The sequence below is a fragment of the Petromyzon marinus genome, chromosome 55, assembly GCF_048934315.1.
Source record: "Petromyzon marinus isolate PM22_M1 ecotype Great Lakes invasive population chromosome 55, UKy_Petmar_22M1.pri1.0, whole genome shotgun sequence".
In the NCBI taxonomy this organism is placed as follows: domain Eukaryota; kingdom Metazoa; phylum Chordata; class Hyperoartia; order Petromyzontiformes; family Petromyzontidae; genus Petromyzon; species Petromyzon marinus.
The window spans coordinates 9,413,171-9,438,431 of NC_133721.1; the positions used below are offsets into that span (position 1 = coordinate 9,413,171).

General features: G+C 56.9%; 1 protein-coding gene across 1 annotated transcript in view; it reads right to left on the bottom strand.

The window, feature by feature from the left end:
- Positions 1-25,261, bottom strand: part of LOC116954407 (dedicator of cytokinesis protein 9-like) — a 149,261-nt gene that overhangs the window by 50,605 nt on the left and 73,395 nt on the right. Inside the window, exons 16-34 of the mRNA XM_076052336.1 lie at positions 24,818-24,940; positions 23,066-23,145; positions 20,155-20,381; positions 19,707-19,772; positions 18,228-18,320; positions 17,874-17,982; positions 15,122-15,243; positions 13,471-13,557; positions 12,852-12,941; positions 11,057-11,172; positions 10,296-10,365; positions 9,944-10,069; positions 8,946-9,017; positions 5,342-5,488; positions 4,347-4,430; positions 4,125-4,236; positions 3,660-3,847; positions 2,126-2,245; positions 1,066-1,159 (exon numbers count right to left, since the gene is read on the bottom strand). Coding sequence (XP_075908451.1) covers positions 1,066-1,159; positions 2,126-2,245; positions 3,660-3,847; positions 4,125-4,236; positions 4,347-4,430; positions 5,342-5,488; positions 8,946-9,017; positions 9,944-10,069; positions 10,296-10,365; positions 11,057-11,172; positions 12,852-12,941; positions 13,471-13,557; positions 15,122-15,243; positions 17,874-17,982; positions 18,228-18,320; positions 19,707-19,772; positions 20,155-20,381; positions 23,066-23,145; positions 24,818-24,940 — 2,126 coding nt within the window. The remainder of the gene's footprint in view (positions 1-1,065; positions 1,160-2,125; positions 2,246-3,659; positions 3,848-4,124; positions 4,237-4,346; positions 4,431-5,341; positions 5,489-8,945; positions 9,018-9,943; positions 10,070-10,295; positions 10,366-11,056; positions 11,173-12,851; positions 12,942-13,470; positions 13,558-15,121; positions 15,244-17,873; positions 17,983-18,227; positions 18,321-19,706; positions 19,773-20,154; positions 20,382-23,065; positions 23,146-24,817; positions 24,941-25,261) is intronic.

Sequence of the window (25,261 nt, forward strand, 5' to 3'; positions counted from 1 at the left end):
AATGCTGTGATCATTCCAACCCTCTTACGTGGTGCAGAAATCCGGACCGCCTATCGTAAACACGTAAAATCTCTCTAAATGTCAACGCTGTCTCAGGAACATACTAAACGTCGCCTGGGAAGAAAGACGAACTAATATCGGTGTCCTGGAGCGATCCAACTCATCCAGCATAGAGGCCATCATGATGAAGTATCAACTCAGATGGGGCAGGTCACCTTGCAAGGCTTCCAAAGCAAATCTTCTATTCCCTTCTCAGCGATGGATCACGTTGCCCCCGGAGGTCAAAGGAAGCGTTTCAGTGACAACCTTAAAATGCACCTCATGCGAAGCCACACAGATCCAAACCATTGGAAAATCTCTGCTCTTGATAGACCATCATGGAGGGACAAAATAAACAATGGAACTCAGCATTTTGAGGCCGAGCGAAGAGAGTTTATAGCCAGGAAAAGAGCACGCCCGCAAAGCAACACACACACCAGAGACAACGACGAGTGGGAGCACCAGGATGGACCATCCTGGTGCCCCCACTGTGCCAAGATCTGCAGGTCACGGATTGGCCTGTTCAGCCATCTCGTGACCCATGGACAGCCAGGTCCACCTCACAACACGGACACAAGTGGAGACACCTGGAGGGAAATCATTACTCGACTCCGAGGGATCCCAGAAGAATGTATAGCACCACCACTCCCCCACACATTGACACAAGACAATACAATGATCCACCGTGTAGCTTTAACAGACTGTTGGGGCAAGTGCTGTTAGCGAGCACCTATTTAGGCCGGAACGGCACACGAGGGGTGGGGGTGGCCAGCACCACGCCCGACCGCCTTTGTCTCCCCAGTGGCGATGTTTACACCCCGCAGCAGGTACTCATTTGAGGCTGAGTCGATCTAGGGGATGCCCATGACCGGTTCAAGTAACCGTCACTGGTGTTGGCCGCGAGCGGGACTCGAACCCGGGTCACCGGCTGCGTAGCGCAGTGCACTGACCGCTACGCCACCACTCCACAAACACGCACACAAACAAACACACTGGGAGGTGCACTGCTCACTGAGCTATGCTCACCGCTCAGTGTGGAGGGGAAGGTGAAGGCTGCCACCTCCAGGGTGTTGGAAGCGCTCTTGGGCAGCGCGTGATTCAGAACGTCTTCCCTGGGGCTCTGCAATTGGCATCAGCATCACCGTAACGTCAACGTCACCGATTAACGTGTGAAGGCCTCGCTGCTGTGTCAAGGGCTCCGTGCACAGGAGGGCCCTGCAAGATCCGACGGTATACGTCCGGGGCTCGCCGGGTTGTACTGGCTTCTGGTTTCCGAACGAATACGTTATTAGTTGGCACTCATTACACACGAAGTGCTTGCCACAAATGAACCACAATACCTTGCTGATCTCGTCAAGGAAACCAGCAGTGGCTTTTGGCTGGACATCGAACAAAGATGGTGGTCACCACATCGCGCGCTTTCAGATGCGCTTCTGCGGCCGTCTGGAACGCTCTTCCTTCCCATATTAGGAAGCCACCGGAGCTATGCCACTTTTTAATAATCTAGATTGAAAACTCATTTCTTTAGAACTGATTTTTGTGTTTAGTTTGTTGTCCTTCCCCCGCACCTCCGATTAGCACGGTTGGCTACGTACGGTGCGAAAGGAGTTCAACAAACATTAATAACAACAACAATAATAGTCATAGTCAAAAACAATGGTTTATTAAGGCAAGCGTCACTGAGTGGGGCTTTGTTGTTGAGGTCTTCCGTGTGTTTGTCAATGTCTACCTCTGTCCCCTCTCATCTCACTCCACTCCCCTCCACGCACTCTCCTACCTCTCCCCTCTCATCTCACTCTACTCCCCTCCACGCACTCCCCTACCTCTCATCTCACTCCACTCCCCTCCATGCACTCTCCTACCTCTCCCCTCTCATCTCATTCCACTCCCCTCCACTCACTCTCCTACCTCTCCCCTCTCATCTCACTCCACTCCCCTCCACTCACTCTCCTACCTCTCCCCTCTCATCTCACTCTACTCCCCTCCACGCACTCTCCTACCACAACCCCACTCTCAATGGCTAGCCAAAAGCTGCTGTGATTCCAACCTCTAGGAATCGTGGCGATGCTGCTGCTGCTGCTGGTACCGGCTGTGGGATGGGGTTGCTGTCGGAGGTGACCACCGCCTGGAAGCACATGCGGGTGTAGTTGTCGTGCAGGATGGAGAGGATCGGCAGGTACAGCATCGCCACACGGGCTTGCTGGGCCTGCAAAAGACAAAGATGACCCGCGTAGCCTTAATGGACTGGTTGGTGCAAGTGCTGCTCAGCGAGCAGCGCCTATGAAGGCCGGCACGGCACACCGGGGGGTGGGTGGCCAGCACCACGCCTGACCGCCTTAAATTTACACACTGAACCAGGTACTGATTTAAGGCTGAGTCGACTTAGGGGAGGCCCAGAACAAGTTCAGATAGCGCAGTGGATTGACCGCTGCGCCACCGCTGAGTTTGCATGCGCACACGCACGCAACTATGTATTGGGAACGTCACCACAGTGCTTGCGCCAGGCTAGGTGCACTTTGAGGCCGTCACGTGACATGTAAACATCTCTCGCTGCTGGCGGGAGGTCACGGACACAGACCCAGGTGTTATGGGTTGACTCCTGTGCTGTGCTGGGTGAGCGAGCGAGTGTGAGAGTGAGCGAGTGTGAGAACGAGCGAGTGTGAGAGCGAGTGTGAGAACGAGCGAGAGCGAGCGAGTGTGAGAGCGAGCGAGTGTGAGAGCGATTGTGAGAACGAGCGAGAGCGAGCGAGTGTGAGAGCGAGCGAGTGTGAGAGCGAGCGAGTGTGAGAGCGAGTGTGAGAGCGAGTGTGAGAGCGAGCGAGTGTGAGAGCGAGCGAGTGTGAGAGCGAGCGAGTGTGAGAGCGAGCGAGTGCGAGAGCGAGCGAGTGTGAGAGCGAGCGAGTGTGAGAGCGAGTGTGCGAGCGAGTGCGATAGCGAGTGTGCGAGCGAGTGCGATAGCGAGTGTGCGAGCGAGTGTGAGAGCGAGTGTGAGAGCGAGTGTGAGAGCGAGTGCGATAGCGAGTGTGCGAGCGAGTGTGAGAGCGAGTGTGAGAGCGAGTGTGAGAGCGAGTGTGAGAGCGAGTGCGATAGCGAGTGTGCGAGCGAGTGTGAGAGCGAGTGTGAGAGCGAGTGTGAGAGCGAGTGTGAGAGCGAGTGTGAGAGCGAGTGTGAGAGCGAGTGTGAGAGCGAGTGCGATAGCGAGTGTGCGAGCGAGTGTGAGAGCGAGTGTGAGAGCGAGTGTGAGAGCGAGTGTGAGAGCGAGTGTGAGAGCGAGTGTGAGAGCGAGTGTGAGAGCGAGTGCGATAGCGAGTGTGCGAGCGAGTGTGAGAGCGAGTGTGAGAGTGATTGTGAGAACGAGCGAGTGTGAAAGCGAGCGAGTGTGAGAGCGAGTGTGAGAGCGAGTGTGAGAGCGAGTGTGAGAGCGAGTGTGATAGCGAGTGCGAGCGAGCGGGGAGGAGCCCCACGAGCTGGAGCGCGACTCGTGGCCGCTCAGCGACCTCCCGGTGACCTTCAATGCGGGAGACACGGAACCTCGCCGCGTGGGCCTGGGGGGGGGGGGGGGGGGGCGGTGGGAGGGGGGGCGGTGGGGGGGGGGGGGCACCGGCACGGCGCCGACTCACGGGCTGCACGTAGCGGTCGTCTAGCGAGTGCTTGGCGAGCAGCGAGCGCACCACTCCGAGCGCCGCTCGTCGCGACTCTCCCCCCAGCGTCTCCCCCGCCGCCACCGCCGCCTCACGCAGCAGCATCCCGGCCAGCACGCGGCGCCGGCAGAAGTCGTCGTCCGCGCGGAACTCCCACGGAGCCGGCGCTGGGGGGGGGGAGGGGGATGGGGGGGGGAGGCGTGGGGGATTATGGTTGAGATGGGGGGGGGTACAGGAGTGACGGGGATAACGATGATGGGTATCGTCGTTAAAACATTTCCCAAGCTCCGCGTTCTGCGATACTTGCTGGGTACGATCCAGTCGATTGTTATCGCGGTCGTTTTTCGACGCGGGACGTTACCCGTGATGCCCCCGCTCCCCCCCCCCCCCCCCACGCCTGCCCCCCACTTAAGCGAGAGGCGCGAGGCTCCGGCTCCTCCTCACCTTGTGGGCGCTGCGCTGGGCCAGGCTCCGCGTGCACGGGCAGGTTGAGCGCAACGTAGTGCTCGTAATTGCACACGATTTGCAGGAACTCGATGCGGAAGTCGAACGTTCTCTGCGATGACGACACAACGGGGACGGTGTCAGCTGGGGGGGGGGGGGCGGAAGAGGGGGGGGGGGCGGGGGAGGGAGAGGGAGGGGGGGGTTGTGGAGCGACGGTCTCACCTTGGAGTCCATGATGGGGAAGCTCGTGATGTAGGAGTTGATGAGACGGAAGACGAATCCCCGGTCCATGAGAGTGAAGCAGCGCTGTGGGGGCACAAGCGGTCTCGGATCTTCACCGCGGCACCGGAGCCACGGGGTTAAGGTGCAGCCACGGGGTTAAGGTGCAGCCACGGGGTTAAGGTGCAGCCACGGGGTTAAGGTGCAGCCACGGGGTTAAGGTGCAGCCACGGGGTTAAGGTGCAGCCACGGGGTTAAGGTGCAGCCACGGGGTTAAGGTGCAGCCACGGGGTCAAGGTGCAGCCACGGGGTCAAGGTGCAGCCACGGGGTCAAGGTGCAGCCACGGGGTCAAGGTGCAGCCACGGGGTCAAGGTGCAGCCACGGGGTCAAGGTGCAGCCACGGGGTCAAGGTGCAGCCACGGGGTCAAGGTGCAGCCACGGGGTTAAGGTGCAGCCACGGGGTCAAGGTGCAGCCACGGGGTCAAGGTGCAGCCACGGGATCAAGGTGCAGCCACGGGGTTAAGGTGCAGCCACGGGGTCAAGGTGCAGCCACGGGGTCAAGGTGCAGCCACGGGGTCAAGGTGCAGCCACGGGGTTAAGGTGCAGCCACGGGGTCAAGGTGCAGCCACGGGGTCAAGGTGCAGCCACGGGGTCAAGGTGCAGCCACGGGGTCAAGGTGCAGCCACGGGGTCAAGGTGCAGCCACGGGGTTAAGGTGCAGCCACGGGGTCAAGGTGCAGCCCTGCAATTCCTTGCTCGCGCCACGTGCTCGGGGATGTGCCCTACGTCAGACGGGGGCTCTAGGGAGCGCCCCTTTCGAGGGTATGGAGATGCGGCGAAGATGACGCAGACGCAGCGATGATGACGATGATGATGAAGGATAAACAGTGAAGATGCAGTGAAGGCACTGATCACGATGACGGTAAGGCACAGAGCGATGACGACGGGGACGCGGCGAAGATCGCGGCAACGGGCGCACGCACGGAAGCGCCACCGACCATCAGGAAGGTGGCAAGGCTGGTGTTGGCGCTGCGAGCATCCTCGCCCGTGTCCCGGTGAATCCTCGGCACGTGCTTGCTCAGTTGCGTCACCATCGAGTCGAGGTTGCGGTGGAACGAGGCCGGGAAGCGTTCGCTCCGCTTCAGCTGCGACGCACGCGCGGAAAAACAGTTCGGTGCCGAACACCGCCATCCCGAGATCGGCAGACAAGCCACCGGCTCCGGCGTTTCGGTGAAGCAGCCTCGCTCAGGATAACGGGGGGGGGGGGGGGCACACCGAGGTGGAGGCAAAATGCTGAACCGCCGCCGGCGGTTAAGGACCTCGAGGTTCAAGGCTGGGTTCAAACATCCGCGAGTTTATCCAATCAGAATCGGAATGTTTATTTATACCGCGGGAAGAATCCGTTGAGCTGTGAAGGCTCTTTTCGCACAGATGTCCAGTAGGGGCACGGGGTCAGAACGTTACAACGACAAACCATACGAAAACAAATCACAAAACACATTTAAAAATAAATATTTTAACCAGGTAAAGCCCACTGATAGCTCAACGAAGTGGCTTACCACGTGGAAATGTATAGCAGCAACCAAAAGCTCTAAATAATCTATGAACCCTAAAGCAGAGATGAGGGGGGGTGGGGATCTCCTTGATCGTCTTTGTGTGGGCGACGTTCATGTCGACCAACAGCCGCGACTTTCACATCGGGGTGGCTGAGCCGGACGAAGAGTAGCGGAGTGAGGGGGTGATGATGAATGGTGAGTGAGGGGTTATGAGGAGTGGTGAGTGAGGGGGTTACGTGGAGTGGTGAGTGACGGGGTTATGTGGAGTGGTGAGTGAGGGGTGATGAGGAGTGGTGAGTGAGGGGTGATGAGTGGTGAGTGAGGGGTTACGTGGAGTGGTGAGTGAGGGGTTACGTGGAGTGGTGAGTGAGGGGTTGATGATGAGTGATGAGTGAGGGGTGATGAGGAGTGGTGATTGAGGGGGTGAGTGAGGGGGTTACGTGGAGTGGTGAGTGAGGGGTGATGAGGAGTGGTGAGTGAGGGGGTTACGTGGAGTGGTGAGTGAGGGGTGATGAGGAGTGGGTGAGTGAGGGGGTTACGTGGAGTGGTGAGTGAGGGGTGATGAGGAGTGGTGAGTGAGGGGTGATGAGGAGTGGTGAGTGAGGGGGTGATGAGGAGTGGTGAGTGAGGGGTTATGAGGAGTGGTGAGGGGTTATGAGGAGTGGTGAGTGAGGGGTGATGAGGAGTGGTGAGTGAGGGGGTTATGAGGAGTGGTGAGTGAGGTGAGGGTGATGAGAAGTGGTGAGTGAGGGGTGATGAGGAGTGGTGAGTGAGGGGTGATGAGGAGTGGTGAGTGAGGGGTGATGAGGAGTGGTGAGTGAGGGGTGATGAGGAGTGGTGAGTGAGGGGTGATGAGGAGTGGTGAGTGAGGGGTGATGAGGGTGGTGAGTGAGGGGTGTGATGAGGAGGGTGAGTGAGGGGTGATGAGGAGTGGTGAGTGAGGGGTGATGAGGAGTGGTGATTGAGGGGTGATGAGGAGTGGTGAGTGACGGGGTGATGAGGAGTGGTGAGTGACGGGTGATGAGGAGTGGTGAGTGAGGGGTGATGAGAGTGGTGAGTGAGGGTGATGAGGAGTGGTGAGTGAGGGGTGATGAGGAGTGGTGAGTGAGGGGTGATGAGGTGGTGGAGTGACGGGGTGATGAGGAGTGGTGAGTGAGGGGTGATGAGGAGTGGTGAGTGAGGGGTGAGAGAGTGGTGAGTGAGGGGTGATGAGGAGTGGTGAGTGAGGGGTGATGAGGAGTGGTGAGTGAGGGTGATGAGGAGGGTGAGTGGAGGGGTGATGAGGAGTGGTGAGTGAGGGGTGATGAGGAGTGGTGATGAGAGGGGTGATGAGAGTGGTGAGTGACGGGTGACTGAGGAGTGGTGAGTGAGGGGTGATGAGGAGTGGTGAGTGAGGGGTGATGAGGAGTGGTGATGGGGTGATGCGCGTGGTGAGAGCCTGAGGTGATGAGGAGTGGTGGTGACGGGGATGGAGTGGTGAGTGAGGGTGATGAGGGTGGGAGTGAGGGGTGAGAGAGGTGTGAGTGAGGGGGCTGAGGAGTGGGAGTGAGGGGTGATGAGGATCGTGAGTGAGGGGTGATGGGAGTGTGAGTGAGGGGTGATGAGGAGTGGTGAGTGAGGGGTGATGAGGAGTGGTGATTGAGGGGTGATGAGGAGTGGTGAGTGACGGGGTGATGAGGAGTGGTGAGTGACGGGGTGGATGAGGAGTGGTGAGTGAGGGGTGATGAGGAGTGTGAGTGAGGGGTGATGAGGAGTGGTGAGTGAGGGGGTGATGAGGAGTGGTGTGAGAGGGGGTGATGAGGAGTGGTGAGTGACGGGGTGATGAGGAGTGGTGAGTGAGGGGTGATGAGGAGTGGTGAGTGAGGGGTATGAGGAGGTGGTGAGTGAGGGTGATGAGGAGTGGTGAGTGAGGGGTGATGAGGAGTGGTGAGTGAGGGGTGATGAGGAGTGGTGAGTGAGGGTGATGAGGAGTGGTGAGTGAGGGGTGATGAGGAGTGGTGAGTGAGGGGTGATGAGGAGTGGTGAGTGAGGGGTGATGAGGAGTGGTGAGTGAGGGTGATGAGGAGTGGTGAGTGAGGGGTGATGAGGAGTGGTGATTGAGGGGTGATGAGGAGTGGTGAGTGACGGGGTGATGAGGATGTGGTGAGTGACGGGGTGATGAGGAGTGGTGAGTGAGGGGTGATGAGGAGTGGGTGTGTGAGGGGTGATGAGAGTGGTGAGTGAGGGGTGATGAGGAGTGGTGAGTGAGGGGTGATGAGGAGTGGTGAGTGAGGGGTGATGAGGAGTGGTGAGTGAGGGGTGATGAGGAGTGGTGAGTGAGGGGTGATGAGGAGGTGGAGGTGAGGGGTGATGAGAGTGGTGGGAGGAGTGAGGGAGTGGGGTGAGGAGGTGATGAGGAGTGGTGAGTGAGGGGTGATGAGGAGTGGTGAGTGAGGGGTGATGAGGAGTGGTGAGTGAGGGGTGATGAGGAGTGGTGAGTGAGGGGTGATGAGGGAGTGAGTGGGGGTGATGAGGAGTGCGTGAGTGAGGGGTGATGAGGAGTGGTGAGTGAGGGGTGATGAGGAGTGGTGAGTGAGGGGTGATGAGGAGTGGTGAGTGAGGGGTGATGAGGAGTGGTGAGTGAGGGGTGATGAGGAGTGGTGAGTGGGGGGTGATGAGGAGTGGTGAGTGAGGGGTGATGAGGAGTGGTGAGTGAGGGTGATGAGGAGTGGTGGAGTGAGGGGTGATGAGGAGTGGTGAGTGAGGGGTGATGATGAGTGGTGAGTGAGGGGTGATGAGGAGTGGTGAGTGAGGGGGTGTGAGGTGGTTAGTGAGGGGTGTAGAGGAGGTGGTGGTGAGGGGTGGATGAGGAGTGGTGAGTGAGGGTTGATGAGTGGTGGTGGTGAGGGGGTGATGAGGAGGAGTGGTGAGTGAGGGGTGATGAGGAGTGGTGAGTGAGGGTGATGAGGAGTGGTGGGTGGGGGTGATGAGGAGTGGTGAGTGAGGATGAGGAGGGTGGTGAGGGGTGATGAGGAGTGTGAGTGAGCAGCTCCATCAGCTGCTTACCCGGCAGCCGCTGGTTCTCAATGACGTGCTGAGCCATGGACTTGCTGATGATCCCGAAGAAAAACCACAGGTGCTGTTGGACACGGAGGAAAGAAGTCAAAAGGAACACCGTAAGATACAGTGAGCGAGTGTGGGTGAGTGTGGGTGAGTGTGGGTGAGTGTGGGCGAGTGTGGGCGAGTGTGGGTGAGTGTGGGTGAGTGTGGGCGAGTGTGGGCGAGTGTGGGCGAGTGTGGGTGAGTGTGGGTGAGTGTGGTCGAGTGTGGGTGAGTGTGGGTGAGTATGAGCGAGTGTGGGTGAGTATGAGCGAGTGTGGGCGAGTGTGGGCGAGTGTGGGCGAGTGTGGGTGAGTGTGGGTGAGTGTGGGAGAGTGTGGGTGAGTATTAGCGAGTGTGGGTGAGTGTGGGTGAGTATGAGCGAGTGTGGGTGAGTGTGGGTGAGTATGAGCGAGTGTGGGTGAGTGTGGGTGAGTATGAGCGAGTGTGGGTGAGTGTGGGTGAGTATGAGCGAGTGTGGGTGAGTGTGGGCGAGTGTGGGAGAGTTTGGATGAGTGTGGGTGAGTGTGGGCGAGTATGGGCGAGTATGGGTGAGTGTGGGTGAGTGTGGGCGAGTGTGAGTGAATGTGGGCGAGTGTGGGTGAGTGTGGGTGAGCGTTGGCGAGTGTCGGTGTGTGTGTGGGGAGCGTTAGTGTAGCTGTTAGCGCTACGCTGCGCTACGAACCTGGCCACCCGGGTTCGATTCCCGCTCACGGCCAACACACACAGTGACGATTATCTGAACCGGTCCCGGCCCTCCCCTAGGTCGACTCAGCCTCAAATAACTACCTGGTGCGATGTGTAAAACATCGCCACTGGGGAGACAAAGGCGGCCGGGCGTGGTGTTGGCCACCCACTCCCTCGTGTGCCGTGCCGGCCTTCATAGGTGCTACTCGCTCACAGCACTTGCCCCTACAGTCTGTTACAGGCTACACGGGGGAACTTTGTGTGGGTGGGCGACCGTGCCTTCAGCAGCTTGCTGTTGAGCTGCTGGTCCACGGAGGACCCGAGGAGCAGCTCCATGGTCCTCACGAGCTCCTCGTGCACCGTGCGGCCGCTCTCTTCGCGCCACGGCTCCGCCTTGAACACGTACTGCGAGCACGCGGCCATCGGCACCCTCGTCACCGTCACCGTCGCCATCGTCACCGTCATCATCTCCATCATCATCATCATCACCACCATTATCGTGTTCATCATTGCCATCATCGCCACCATCATCATCACCAAACATCACCATTGTTATCATCACCATAGTCATCATCATCATCACGACCATCGCGGCTTCTGTGCATGCGGTGAGTGGCAGGCGCATCCTCACCCGAGTGTACGAGTGCAGGTGGTGGTCCTGCTCCTCCTCGTGGCACCGGTCCACAAAGTGCACCAGGAAGCTGCGCGACCACACACACGGCACAAACACACGTGTCACACACGTGTCACACACACACGTGGCACACACAGCACACACACACGTGTCACACACAGCACACGTGTCACACACACACACAGCACACACACACATGTCACACACACACGGCACACACACACACAGCACACGTGTCACACACACACGGCACACACACGTGTCACACACACATGCGGTACACACAAACGCGGCACACACACCCATTACTGAGTGGCCCATTACTGAGTGACCTATTACTGAGTGGCCCATTACTGAGTGGCCCATTACCGAGTGGCCCATTACTGAGTGACCCATTACTGAGTGACTCATTACTGAGTGACCCATTATTGAGTGACCTATTACCGAGTGACCCATTACCGAGTGGCCCATTACTGAGCGGCCCATTACCGAGTGACCCATTATTGAGTGACCTATTACTGAGTGGCCCATTACTGAGTGGCCCATTACCGAGTGGCCCATTACCGAGTGGCCCATTACTGAGTAACCCATGACTGAGTGACCCATTACTGAGTGACCCATTACTGAGTAACCCATGACTGAGTGACCCATTACCGAGTGACTCATTACTGAGTGGTCCAGTGAAAATCAATGGCCCATCGACGAGAAGCCCATTACCGAGTGACTCAGTGTAGGTGAGTGGCCCATTGCTGAGGAACCTGGTGGTGGTGAGCAGAATCTCCTCCTGGGCGGTGAGCGTGAGCAAGCGGAAGAGCTGTGTGAGCAACGTGGGCATGAAGCTGATCATGGCATGGCCTTCGATGGCGTTGAGGCTCTGAGAGGAGCAAGTGAGGTGAGGGCAGAGCAGTGGGGAGGTGAGGGGAGAGATCGCAACATCACCGCACCATCCGACATCTCCAACATCTCCACAAATTACCACCAGCCACGCTGCGAACCCGGGCCAAACGAGTTCCATCCCTGGCCGCGGCCAACGTCAGTGGCAGGTGAATGATATCTCAACCAGCCTTTGGACCCCCTGCTCCGTCAGCTCGGCCTTCAATGAGGACCCGGCGTGAATTTCAATAATCGGCACCACGGGAGACGACAATGAGCAGGTGCGGTGCTGCCTGCACCACGAAGGCCTCGATAGGCCCCTAGCCACACCCCGGTGTGCCCATACAAGGCCTCGATAGGCCCCCTAGTTACACCTCAGTGTGCCCATGCAAGGCCTCGATAGGCCCCTAGCCACACCCCGGTGTGCCCATACAAGGCTTCAATAGGCCCCTAGCTACACCCCGGTGTGCCCATGCAAGGCCTCGATAGGCCCCTAGCCACACCCCGGTGTGCCCATGCAAGGCCTCGATAGGCCCGCTAGCCACACCCCGGTGTGCCCATGCAAGGCCTCGATAGGCCCCCTAGTTACACCTCAGTGTGCCCATACAAGGCCTCGATAGGCCCCTAGCTACACCCCGGTGTGCCCATACAAGGCCTCAATAGGCCCCTAGCCACACCCCGGTGTGCCCATGCAAGGCCTCGATAGGCCCGCTAGCCACACCCCGGTGTGCCCATGCAAGGCCTCGATAGGCCCCCTAGTTACACCTCAGTGTGCCCATACAAGGCCTCAATAGGCCCCTAGCTACACCCCGGTGTGCCCATACAAGGCCTCAATAGGCCCCTAGCCACACCCCGGTGTGCCCATACAAGGCCTCGATAGGCCCGCTAGCCACACCCCGGTGTGCCCATGCAAGGCCTCGATAGGCCCCCTAGTTACACCTCGGTGTGCCCATGCAAGGCCTCGATAGGCCCACTAGCCACACCCTGGTGTGCCCATGCAAGGCCACGATAGGCCCGCTAGCCACACCCCGGTGTGCCCATGCAAGGCCTCGATAGGCCCGCTAGCCACACCCCGGTGTGCCCATGCAAGGCCTCGATAGGCCCGCTAGCCACACCCCGGTGTGCCCATGCAAGGCCTCGATAGGCCCGCTAGCCACACCCCGGTGTGCCCATGCAAGGCCTCGATAGGCCCGCTAGCCACACCCCGGTGTGCCCATGCAAGGCCTCGATAGGCCCGCTAGCTACACCCCGGTGTGCCCATGCAAGGCCTCGATAGGCCCGCTAGCCACACCCCGGTGTGCCCATGCAAGGCCTCGATAGGCCCGCTAGCTACACCCCGGTGTGCCCATGCAAGGCCTCGATAGGCCCGCTAGCCACACCCCGGTGTGCCCATGCAAGGCCTCGATAGGCCCGCTAGCTACACCCCGGTGTGCCCATGCAAGGCCTCGATAGGCCCGCTAGCCACACCCCGGTGTGCCCATGCAAGGCCTCGATTGGCCCGCTAGCTACACCCCGGTGTGCCCATGCAAGGCCTCGATAGGCCCGCTAGCTACACGCCGGTGTGCCCATGCAAGGCCTCGATAGGCTCTGGCCAGTATGCCTTTCCCCTCGGCAGTCCATAACGCTGCACGGGGGACGCGCGTGCATGCGTGCGTGCGTCTGTGCGTGCGTAACACGCACCTTTATGGAGTTGAGCAGGTCTCTGGGCGCGGTGAGCGTGCCGTACTTGGTGAACTCGCACTGCTGCATGAAGTTGTGAAGATATTGATCCTGTGCACGCAGACACCATCGTCGGTTACCGTACGTGCACAATGTGTGTGTGTGTGCATGTGCGCTACGAACACGGCGACCCGAATTCGATTCCCGCTCACAGCCAACACCAGTGACGATCATCTGAATTGGTTCTGCAGGGGAAGGATAGCAAACGAAGCAGAACAATTCTAATTAAATGAGTTTTCAATCTAGATGATTTAAAACTGCATAGCTCCAGTTGCTTCCTAATATCGGAAGGAAGGGCATGCCAGACGGCCGCAGAAGTGCATCTGAAAGCGCGCGATACGGTTACCGTCTTTGTTGGATGCCTATGTACGCATGTTGTATGTATGTCGAACTTCTTTCGCATTGTACATAGCCAACCTCGCTAATCGGAGGTGCCGGGGATTAAAAAAAGGGCTAGGAAGGTGTTTACTGTAACTTAAACAGCGCTAAGGCATTCGCGAGGCCGCCTATACGTCCGAATTAAAGTGTGGACTGCCGCATGCGCGGCAGGGAAGTGCGTGAGCCCCGAGCGTGGCCATACCTTGGTGTAGATGCTGGAAACGAGGTGCGTGCTCACAGTGAGGAGCCTCTTCCCTCCCTCCACCCACTTCACCTCCGGGCCCACAAACTGCACAGAGACAGCGACACAACGACGACAACAACAACAGCCGTCACCACGACGCTCGTGCCAGGCTGGGTGCGCTCTGAGGCCACGGGAAGTGTGGAACAGCTCTCTGCTGGCAGGAGGTCACGGGCCAGAACCGGGCGCCATGGGTTGACTGACTGAGATGACCGGCAGATGAATCGCCTGCGCTCCCCACTGTGCCAACTCTATGCATTTTATCCGCCCGGCGCTCCGCTCATGTTGAGCTCATCGTTATGTGTGCTTGTTCCTTTGGATATGATGCCTGGCATTGTAGTGCATAAGTCATCTCTCCAGCTGTCTGGTTATGGCAGCCAAGAGTTTAATATCCAACACATACAATATATGTCCCTCCTTGCACCCCTCCACTGGAATCAACTTCCCCTGTACATTGAGCAGCACTGCCCAGAGACTCAAAAATGCACCACAGACTCAACACTGCCCATAAACTCAATAATGCCCATAAACTCAACACTGCCCCTAGACTCAACACTGCCCATAGACTCAACACTGTCCATAGACTCAACCCTGCTCATAGACTCAACACTGCCCATAGACTCAACACTGCCCATAGACTCAGCACTGCCCATAGACTCAACACTGCCCATAGACTCAACACTGGCCATAGACTCAGCACTGCCCGTAGACTCAACACTGCTCATTGACTCAACACTGCCCATTAACTCAGCACTGCCCATAGACTTAACACTGCCCACAGACTCAACACTGCCCATAGACTCAACACTGCACATAGACTCAGTACTGCCCATAGATTCTAGATTTGAAGCTTTGTCAAAGCGTTTGGTTTCCTCCCACACAGCTTAAAGGATGCGACCTGGCTTGACTTTCTTAATTCCAACGCTATCTTCGTGACAGCACGGTCCCTTCACCTGATGAAGGCCACTTGTGTTGTGGCCGAAACGTCGTGATTTTTGTTGTTTTATTTTTTACCTACGTGACTTTACCGAATAGAACCAAAGAGTATACTGCCCATAGACTCAACACTGCCCATAAACTCAGCACTGCCCATAGACTCAACACTGCCCATAGACTCAACACTGCCCATAAACTCAGCACTGCCCATAGACTCAACACTGCCCATAGACTCAACACTGCCCATAGACTCAGCACTGCCCATAGACTCAACACTGCCCATAGACTCAACACTGGCCATAGACTCAGCACTGCCCGTAGACTCAACACTGCTCATTGACTCAACACTGCCCATTAACTCAGCACTGCCCATAGACTTAACACTGCCCACAGACTCAACACTGCCCATAGACTCAACACTACCCATAGACTCAACACTGCCCATAAACTCAGCACTGCCCATAGACTCAACACTGTCCATAGACTCAACACTACCCATAAACTCAGCACTGCCCATAGACTCAACACTGTCCATAGACTCAACACTACCCATAGACTCAACACTGCCCATAAACTCAGCACTGCCCATAGACTCAACACTGCCCACAGCTGTTGGAGGACGGTGGAGGGAGGGGAGGGTGAGAGGAGGGGGGTAATGTCGTGGGGGAAGCGCTACCTTGCCGAGGCCGATGTTCTGGCAGGAGAGGTACTCGGCGGGCAGCGTGGCGCTCACGGCGAGCTGGGAGACGCCGGTCCGCACGCGGCCCTCGCGCAGCAACGGCAGCCACGCATAGCCCACTGTGGCACAGCACACGGGGGGGGCGGGCGCACACACGGTGCTCACAACACACGGTGCTTACAGCACACGGCGCTCACAACACACGGTGCTTACAGCACACGGCGCTCACAACACACGGCGCTCACAACACACGGCGCTCACAGCACACGACGCTCACAACACACGGCGCTCACAACACACGGCGCTCACAACACACGGCGCTCACAGCACACGACGCTCACAACACACGGCGCTCACAGCACACGACGCTCACAACACACGGCGCTCACAGCACAGCACACGGCGCTCACAACACACGGTGCTCACAACACACGGTGCTCACAACACACGGCGCTCACAACACAACACACGGTGCTCACAACACACGGTGCTCACAACACACGGTGCTCACAACACACGGCGCTCACAACACAACACACGGTGCTCACAACACACGGTGCTCACAACACACGGTGCTCACAACACACGGTGCTCACAACATACGGCGCTCACAACACACGGTGCTCACAACACACGGCGCTCACAACACACGGTGCTCACAACACACGACGCTCACAACACACGGTGCTCACAACACACGGTGCTCACAACACACGGTGCTCACAACACACGGTGCTCACAACACACGGTACTCACAACACACGGCGCTCACAACACAGCACACGGCGCTCACAGCACACGGTGCTCACAACACACGGTGCTCACAACACACGGCGCTCACAGCACACGGCGCTCACAACACACGGCGCTCACAACACAACACACGGCGCTCACAACACACGGTGCTCACAACACACGGTACTCACAACACAACACACGACGCTCACAACACACGGTGCTCACAGCACACGGTGCTCACAACACACGGTACTCACAACACACGGTACTCACAACACACGGTACTCACAACACACGGTACTCACAACACACGGTACTCACAACACACGGCGCTCACAACACACGGTGCTCACAGCACACGACGCTCACAACACACGGCGCTCACAACACACGGTGCTCACAACACACGGCGCTCACAGCACACGACGCTCACAACACACGGCGCTCACAACACACGGCGCTCACAACACACGGCGCTCACAGCACACGACGCTCACAACACACGGCGCTCACAGCACAGCACACGGCGCTCACAACACACGGCGCTCACAACACACGGTGCTCACAACACACGGTGCTCACAACACACGGTGCTCACAACACACGGCGCTCACAGCACACGGCGCTCACAACACACGGCGCTCACAGCACACGGCGCTCACAACACACGGCGCTCACAACACACGGTGCTCACAACACAACACACGGCGCTCACAACACACGGTACTCACAACACACGGTGCTCACAACACACGGCGCTCACAGCACACGGCGCTCACAACACAACACACGGCGCTCACAGCACACGGCGCTCACAACACACGGTGCTCACAACACACGGTGCTCACAGCACACGGTACTCACAACACACGGTACTCACAACACACGGTACTCACAACACAACACACGGCGCTCACAACACACGGTGCTCACAACACACGACGCTCACAACACACGGTGCTCACAACACACGGTGCTCACAACACACGGTGCTCACAACACACGGTGCTCACAACACACGGTGCTCACAACACACGGTGCTCACAACACACGGTGCTCACAACACACGGTACTCACAACACAACACACGGCGCTCACAACACAGCACACGGCGCTCACAGCACACGGTGCTCACAACACACGGTACTCACAACACACGGTACTCACAACACACGGTGCTCACAACACACGGTGCTCACAACACACGGTGCTCACAACACACGGCGCTCACAACACACGGCGCTCACAACACACGGTGCTCACAACACACGGTGCTCACAACACACGGCGCTCACAACACACGGCACTCACAACACACGGCGCTCACAACACACGGTGCTCACAACACACGGCGCTCACAACACACGGTGCTCACAACACACGGTGCTCACAACACACGGCGCTCACAACACACGGTGCTCACAACACACGGTGCTCACAACACACGGCGCTCACAACACACGGTACTCACAACACACGGCGCTCACAACACACGGCGCTCACAACACACGGCGCTCACAACACACGGTGCTCACAACACACGGCGCTCACAACACACGGCGCTCACAACACACGGCGCTCACAACACACGGCGCTCACAACACACGGTACTCACAACACACGGTGCTCACAACACACGGCGCTCACAACACACGGTGCTCACAACACACGGCGCTCACAACACACGGTACTCACAACACACGGAGCTCACAACACACGGCGCTCACAACACACGGTGCTCACAACACACGGTGCTCACAACACACGGCGCTCACAACACACGGCGCTCACAACACACGGCGCTCACAACACACGGCGCTCACAACACACGGTACTCACAACACACGGTGCTCACAACACACGGCGCTCACAACACACGGTACTCACAACACACGGTGCTCACAACACAGCACATGGCGCTCACAGCACACGGCGCTCACAGCACACGGCACTGACACACGGTGTGCTAACACAGCACTGGGGAGGAGGTAGAGGGGGCGAGCGCTCTCACCCTCGGCCTCGGCCGTGTCCCTACGCTTGCCCAGGTCGCAGCTGATGTGCGAGAAGGTGAACAGCAGGTGATGCTTGCCGTGCAGGTGAACCGGGAGCTCAACCTTCACCTGGGCACAGGGAGACGACGCCGTCGCAACGTTAGCACCGCCCGGCGCACCGCGGGTGAAGTCAGCGAGCGCCTGTTTTACGTCAGGACGCGTCGTGAGAACAGCTGACAGAGGGGACGATGAGCAGCATAGTGGAGGCCGAGAGAAGGCGAAATAGGCAGCACCGCCCCTACCCCCCTGCCCCCCCCCCCACCCCGCTCTCCCCCTCCGGGCGACAGTGGTGGAACAAGCGTGACAGCACTGACCTCGTCACAGAAGTCCGGGCACTGCTGGTGGTGCAAGACGGCCGTGTTGGCGCTGCTGATGAACGCCGGCTGCCCTGCCTTGCCGTAGATGCACTGCGCCGCAAACACAGACGCCGGGGTGGCGAGATGTTAACTCCCTCGCCTGGCACGCAGGAGGTCGTGGGTTCGATCCCGATCCTGGCGCCTGCTGCTGTATATTTGGAGCTTGCGGTGTCTCTCTCTCACTCCGTGGTGAGATGTTAACTACCTCGCCTGGTACGCAGGAGGTTGTGGGTTCGATCCCGACCCTGGCGCCTGCTGCTGCTGCTGTATATTTGGAGGTTGCGGTGTCTCTCTCATTCCGTGGTGAGATGTTAACTACCTCGCCTGGTACACAGGAGGTCGTGGGTTCGATCCCGACCCTGGCGCCTGCTGCTGCTGTATATTTGGAATTTGCGGTGTCTCTCTCTCTCTCCCCGTGGTCTTGTGGATTTATCTCCGGGTCCCTCCGGTTTTTCTCTCCACATTTAGAATCAAGGTCACTCGTTTAAAGAGTGTTTGGCTGCTATACATTAACAAGCGACAAGCCACTTCGCTTGAGCTATCGTTGTGATTGCCGGGTTGCTTCTGAACAAAAGAGCTCTACAGCTCAGCGAAGCCGTTACCTGCAAAAATAAAAAAAATAGTTTATCGTTTGGTTTAATATTCACGCACCGCGGCCGGCCACGGATGGATCACCACATTCCTCACGGCCCGAGAGTCTTGCGTAGCGACGGAGTGGCCACGACCGCGGCTCTGAGGCAACCTCCGATCAGCACGGTTTGGCTATGCATGGCGCGAAAGAAGTTCAACATTCTGTGATTATTTGTATTTGCTGTTGTTGCTATTATTATTGTTGTTGTTGTTTAGCATGTTCGAGACAGGGCTTCTCCGTGGCCCCTCCGATCATTTGCCATTGCATCCTCACTTCACGCATACACAGCAGCAGCAGCAGCAGCATCAAATCCACCGCTACTTTTACGAGACTCTATGGTTCTTTCGGTAAAATCACGTTGGTAGAAAAACAACACATCACGACGTTTCGATCGCAACACAAGCAAATCGCCATCAGGTGGGACAACCACAGCAAGGACAAACTGCTGAAGTAGGCGAGAGATCTGCCGTGGCACGAGTTTATAGAGTGTAGGCCTCGGCAGTAGGGGGGGGGAGAGAGAGGAGGTGGGGGGAGAGAGGGGGCGGGGCAGAAAGTGGACCCCGCGGCAGCACCGGAGAGATCGGCAAATCAAGATTGCCCTCATCTGCTTCGTCGGGCCTATGAGGAAGAACCCTGGCAAGGCCGGTACCTACGAGAGAATTGGTGCTGTTCTCTCGGGTTTGGGGTTGCGTCGCGCTGCCCGCGGTCACCGCCGCCGCGCGTGAATGCGGTGACGCCACCACGGTCGCGGGTGACGGGGGTGGGCGGTGGGAGGGTGTCGGGGGGCGGGGGGGGGACGATCGCACCTTGAGCGGCAGTGTTCCTTCTTCGTCCGAGTCCCGGAACTCCACGTGAATGGCGATGTTCCTCGCCTGCGCGTCGGCACGGTCACAGGGTTAGACAGCGGCAGCTCCAATCCCGCGAGCACCCCCCTCCCCCCTTCCCGTGAGCCCCCCCCCCCCCCCCCCCCCCAGCTTCCCGTGAGCCCCATCAAGAGTGGCGAGGTAGGAGAGTGCGTGCAGTGGAGTTAGAGCGAGATGAGAGAGGAGGGGAGAGGTAGCAGAGTGGAGCTCATGGAGGATCTTGAAAGACGGCGAGCGAGATCTTGACATTGAAGGTGGCACGGGCTGTCTAGCGCGCGGAGGAGGAGGAGGAGGAGGTGCCTGGGGTCCCGTGCGGCGACGCGGTCTCCGCAGGCCCGCTCCGAACGAGTCGTCGGCGGTGGCAGTCGCGCGCCGCCGGGGCGGGGCTCACCTTGGGGAATATCTTCTGCGCGTCGTACTTGAGTCGCTGCGGGTAGACGTAGAGGCGGTTGGCGTACTCCGAGTACGGGTGAGCGTGCCGCGCTGTCTCCGCCGGGAAGTCGTCCACCTCCCGCACGCACGGCCGCTTCCCGACGCCGTCTCTGCTGCCGCCGTTGTTGGCGGTCTCCGACAGACGCCACCCGGCCGTGACGGGCGACAGCCCCGGTGTCAGCATGTCTGAGGGACCAGACATCGGGCCGTGGCATCGTTGTCGTTGTCATTGTCAGCTACATCATCGCGATCTAAACTAAACTAAAACTCAGCTATTTTATTTTACTAGCTAGGGCCCACTGAGCTCTTTTCCAAAAGCGACCTGACCACAAATTATAGCTCAATGAAGTGGCTTATCACGTGGACATTTACGGCAGACAAATACTCTAAATGCACATTCATTCTAAATGTGGAGGGTAAAACCGGAGGACCCGGAGAAAAATACTCGCGGCCACTGGGACAGAAACGCAAACTCCAAATATACAGCAGGCATTTGGGTCGAGATCGAACCCACGACCTCCTGTACACCGGGCGAGAGAGTTAACATCTTGCCGCCTACTATTCGTACAAACTCGGCATATGCGGCTGGTTTGGAAAACACGGTTGTAAATGTGTTTATGTTCGGACTGTCCGCGTTACTGCTGCTTCACGTTTCTGGAACACCGTCACCCGCTCACCTTCACTCTCCCTCTTCGTTACCTTCGCTCCCCCTCTTCTTTATCCAAAACACAGCGCCTACTTGCACCTGCACCTAAACGTCTTCCAGCGCCCCTTGCTCCCACATGTCTGCGCTGTCTATTTGGATTCGCGTGAGGTCATGTCACTGCTAGACTAGGGGGGGTGGGGGAGCGGTAGTGCAGTAGCGGTTAGCGCGCCGCTGCGCTACAAACCCGGCGATCCGCGTTCGATTCCCGCTCACGACCAACATTGGCGACAAATATCTGAACCGGTTCTATGGCCGACCCGAGGTCGACTCAGCCTCAAATAAGTACGTGGTGCGGTGTGGACACATCGCCACTAGGGGAGACGTACGGTGCGAAAGAAGTTCAACACACATAGCACGGGTGGCTACGTACGGTGTGAAATAATTTCAATATACAGTGAGGCAAAAAAGTATTTGATCCCCTGCTGATTTTGTACGTTTGCCCACTGACAAAGAAATGATTAGTCTATAATTTTAATGGTAGGTTTATTTGAACAGTGAGAGACAGAATAACAACAACCATATCCAGAAAAACGCATGTCAAAAATTTTATAAATTGATTTGCATTTTAATGAGGGAAATAAGTATTTGACCCCCTCTCAATCAGAAAGATTTCTGGCTCCCAGGTGTCTTTTATACAGGTAACGAGCTGAGATTAAGAGCACACTCTTAAAGGGAGTGCTCCTAATCTCAGCTTGTTACCTGTATAAAAGACACCTGTCCACAGAACCAATCAATCAATCAGATTCCCAACTCTCCACCATGGCCAAGACCAAATAGCTCTCCAAGAATGTCAGGGACAAGATTGTAGACCTACACAAGGCTGGAATGGGCTACAAGACCATTGCCAAGCAGCTTGGTGAGAAGGTGACAACAGTTGGTGCGATTACTCGCAAATGGAAGAAACACAAAAGAACTGTCAATCTCCCTCGGCCTGGGGCTCCATGCAAGATCTCACCTTGTGGAGTTGCAATGATCATGAGAACGGTGAGGAATCAGCCCAGAACTACAAGGGAGTATCTTGTCAATGATCTCAAGACAGCTGGGACCATAGTCACCAAGAAAACAATTGGTAACACACTACGCCGTGAAGGACTGAAATCCTGCAGCGCCCGCAAGGTCCCCCTGCTCAAGAAAGCACATACATGCCCGTCTGAAGTTTGCCAATGAACATCTGAATGATTCAGAGAACAACTGGGTGAAAGTGTTGTGGTCAGATGAGAGCAAAATGGAGCTCTTTGGCATCAACTCAACTCGCCGTGTTTGGAGGAGGAAGAATGCTGCCTATGACCCCAAGAACACCATCCCCACCGTAAAACATGGAGGTGGAAACATTATGCTTTGGGGGTGTTTTTCTGCTAAGGGGACAGGACAACTTCACCGCATCAAAGGGACGATGGACGGGGCCATGTACCGTCAAATCTTGGGTGAGAACCTCCTTCCCTCAGCCAGGGCATTGAAAATGGGTCGTGGATGGGTATTCGAGCATGACAATGACCCAAAACACACGGCCAAGGCAACAAAGGAGTGGCTCAAGAAGAAGCACATTAAGGTCCTGGAGTGGCCTAGCCAGTCTCCAGACCTTAATCCCATAGAAAATATGTGGAGGGAGCTGAAGGCTCGAGTTGCCAAACGTCAGCCTCGAAACCTTAATGACTTGGAGAAGATCTGCAAAGAGGAGTGGGACAAAATCCCTCCTGAGATGTGTGCAAACCTGGTGGCCAACTACAAGAAACGTCTGACCTCTGTGATTGCCAAAAAGGGTTTTGTCACCAAGTACTAAGTCATGTTTTGCAGAGGGGTCAAATACTTATTTCCCTCATTAAAATGAAAATCAATTTATAAAATTTTTGACATGCGTTTTTCTGGATTTTGTTGTTGTTATTCTGTCTCTCACTGTTCAAATAAACCTACCATTAAAATTATAGACTGATCAATTCTTTGTCAGTGGGCAAACGTACAAAATCAGCAGGGGATAAAATACTTGTTTCCCTCACTGCACATAGCACGGTTGGCTACGTACGGTGCGAAAGAAGTTCAACATACGTACGTTCGTCTCCCGTTTAAAATGTCCGGGAAACTGGGAAATCGGGACCCCCCCCCGTGTAACGAAACCAAATTAAGCTTAAACAAGTGTGATATGGATGCATTTGAACGCAGGTCTTACTGGGCTGTTCTGCCGGCAGACTCTCCACAGTAATTTTGATGCTGCCTGGAATCGTTTGAAGTTTTGACATTTTTTCTGACCTGCAGACAACACACGCAGAACAAAGGCAAAGATCCCCCGCATAGCTTTAACAGACTGTTGGGGCAAGTGCTGTTAGCGAGTAACGATGAAGGCCGGCACGGCACACGAGGGGGGTGGGTGGCCAGCACCACGCCCGGCCGCCTTTGTCTCCCGAGTGGCGATGTTTACACATCGCACAAGGTACTCGTTTGAGGCTGAGTCGACTGAGGGGAGGCCCAGAACCGGTTCAGATGATCGTCACTGGTGTTGGCAGTGAGCGGGAATTGAACTCGGGTCGCCGGCTTTGTAGCGCAGCGTAGCGCTAACCGCGACACTGCCGCTCCCCACCAACAACACACGCAGAACACACACGCACTCTCTCTAGGCACATTCACGTGTGCGCACATACGTACATAGACGCAACACCGGCATGCAATCGCATCACAAAAATGACATAAGCCGAGGACGCAAAAGCATGCACAACAACACAAACAGCCGCCACTCGTCCCCTAAGCGATGTTCAAGTCACCGCAGCACCTGTGCCAAGCTAGGTGCACTTTGAGGCCACGTGGAGTTTGAAAAGCTCGCTGCTGGTAGGAGGGGGGTTCTGTCTGAGATGACTGTCTGAGATGACGGGCGGATGCATCACCCGTGCTGCCCGCTGTGCCACCCCGCCGCACGTATTGATCATCCACTCACGCTCCGCTCAATATTGCGAGCGTCGCTCCTTCATCCATTTTTGAGAGACGGACGGAGCCAAGGCATCGGCGCTTTTCACCTTCGTTGGAAAACAACTGGGAATTTCCTTTTCGCGATTTCGGGGGAAGACATTCGATACCTATTTATTTAAAAAATAACTAAACTGTTTTTTTTTTATTTTACCAGGTACGGCAGGCCCCACTGCTCTTTTTTTTAGAAGTGACGTGGCCACAAATGATAGGTCAACGAAGTTGCTTGTGATGGGGAAATGTATAGCAGCCAAATACTCTGAACGCACGTCCATTCTAAATGCGGAGGGAAAATCGTAGGGACCCAGAGAAAAATCCACAGGATCCACGGGGAAAAGAGACATGCAAACTCCAAATATCCAACAGGCATCAGGGTCGGGATCGAACCCACGTGGAGACTCAGATTCATGTGGAAACTCAGATTCATGTGGAGACTCATAGACTCACGTGAAGACTTATTTTGGTGATTTTGAGGACGGTTTGGTCTGGCCATGTTTGTTTGTTGTAGTACAGAGTTGGCCTGATAACTTTAATCTACATTGCCTTATGGTTGTTATTGTTTGACTTGCATCCCACTGGAATTTTTTGCACACAGCGTTGAAATGCGTTGTTTCTTCTGGAAGACTTTGCTGGGTTTTTTTTCCCAGGATTTTTATCTGCTGCGTGTAAGTCACTTTAAGGTGTTTTCTTGTTCACGTTTCAGTCTTGTCGCGGTTGCACCCGAAGTCAAGAGCCGCATGGCTCACGGCAGTTATACCTAATAAATGAAACTGAAAACTGAAAGACTCATGGGGACTAGCGTAGAGACCCATCGACCCGCACAGATACCCAACGGCCAACTAAGCGGTCGGCGGCTCTGGGCCGGTGAGCGCCGCGGCACCGCGCTGGGGGCGCCCCTCCACAAGCCGCGGCACGCGGCGGCGGCGGCGGCGGCGGCGGCGGCGCCCCCCTCCGCGGCGCGTACTTGTGCACGTCGACGAGCGCGCGGAGCCAGTCCTCGCTCGACGTCCTGCCCCCATCCTGGCGGAAGAGCGGGGAGAAGGAGGCGCCCTTGTCCAGCGCCCCGTTGACGTCGCGGAAGAGAGGCCTGCGGCGCGCGCACGCGGGGAGAGGAGGTGGGGGAGACGGAGGGGGCGGGCACGGTGACGCGAGGCCGCGGCGACGGCGGTGGTGACGTGCGCGTGTCGAACTTTTGTCGCGCCGGGCGTAGCCGACCGTGCTAATCGGAGGTGCGGGGGAAGGACAACTAACCAAAATGAAAAAAAAGCAGCTCTAAATGAATTCGTTTTCAATCCAGATAATTTAAAAGTAAATTGCTCCCAATGGTTTCCTAATATCAGAGGGAGGAGCATTCCAGACGGCCGCAGAGGCGCACCTGAAAGCGTGCAATGCAATGACCGTCTTGATG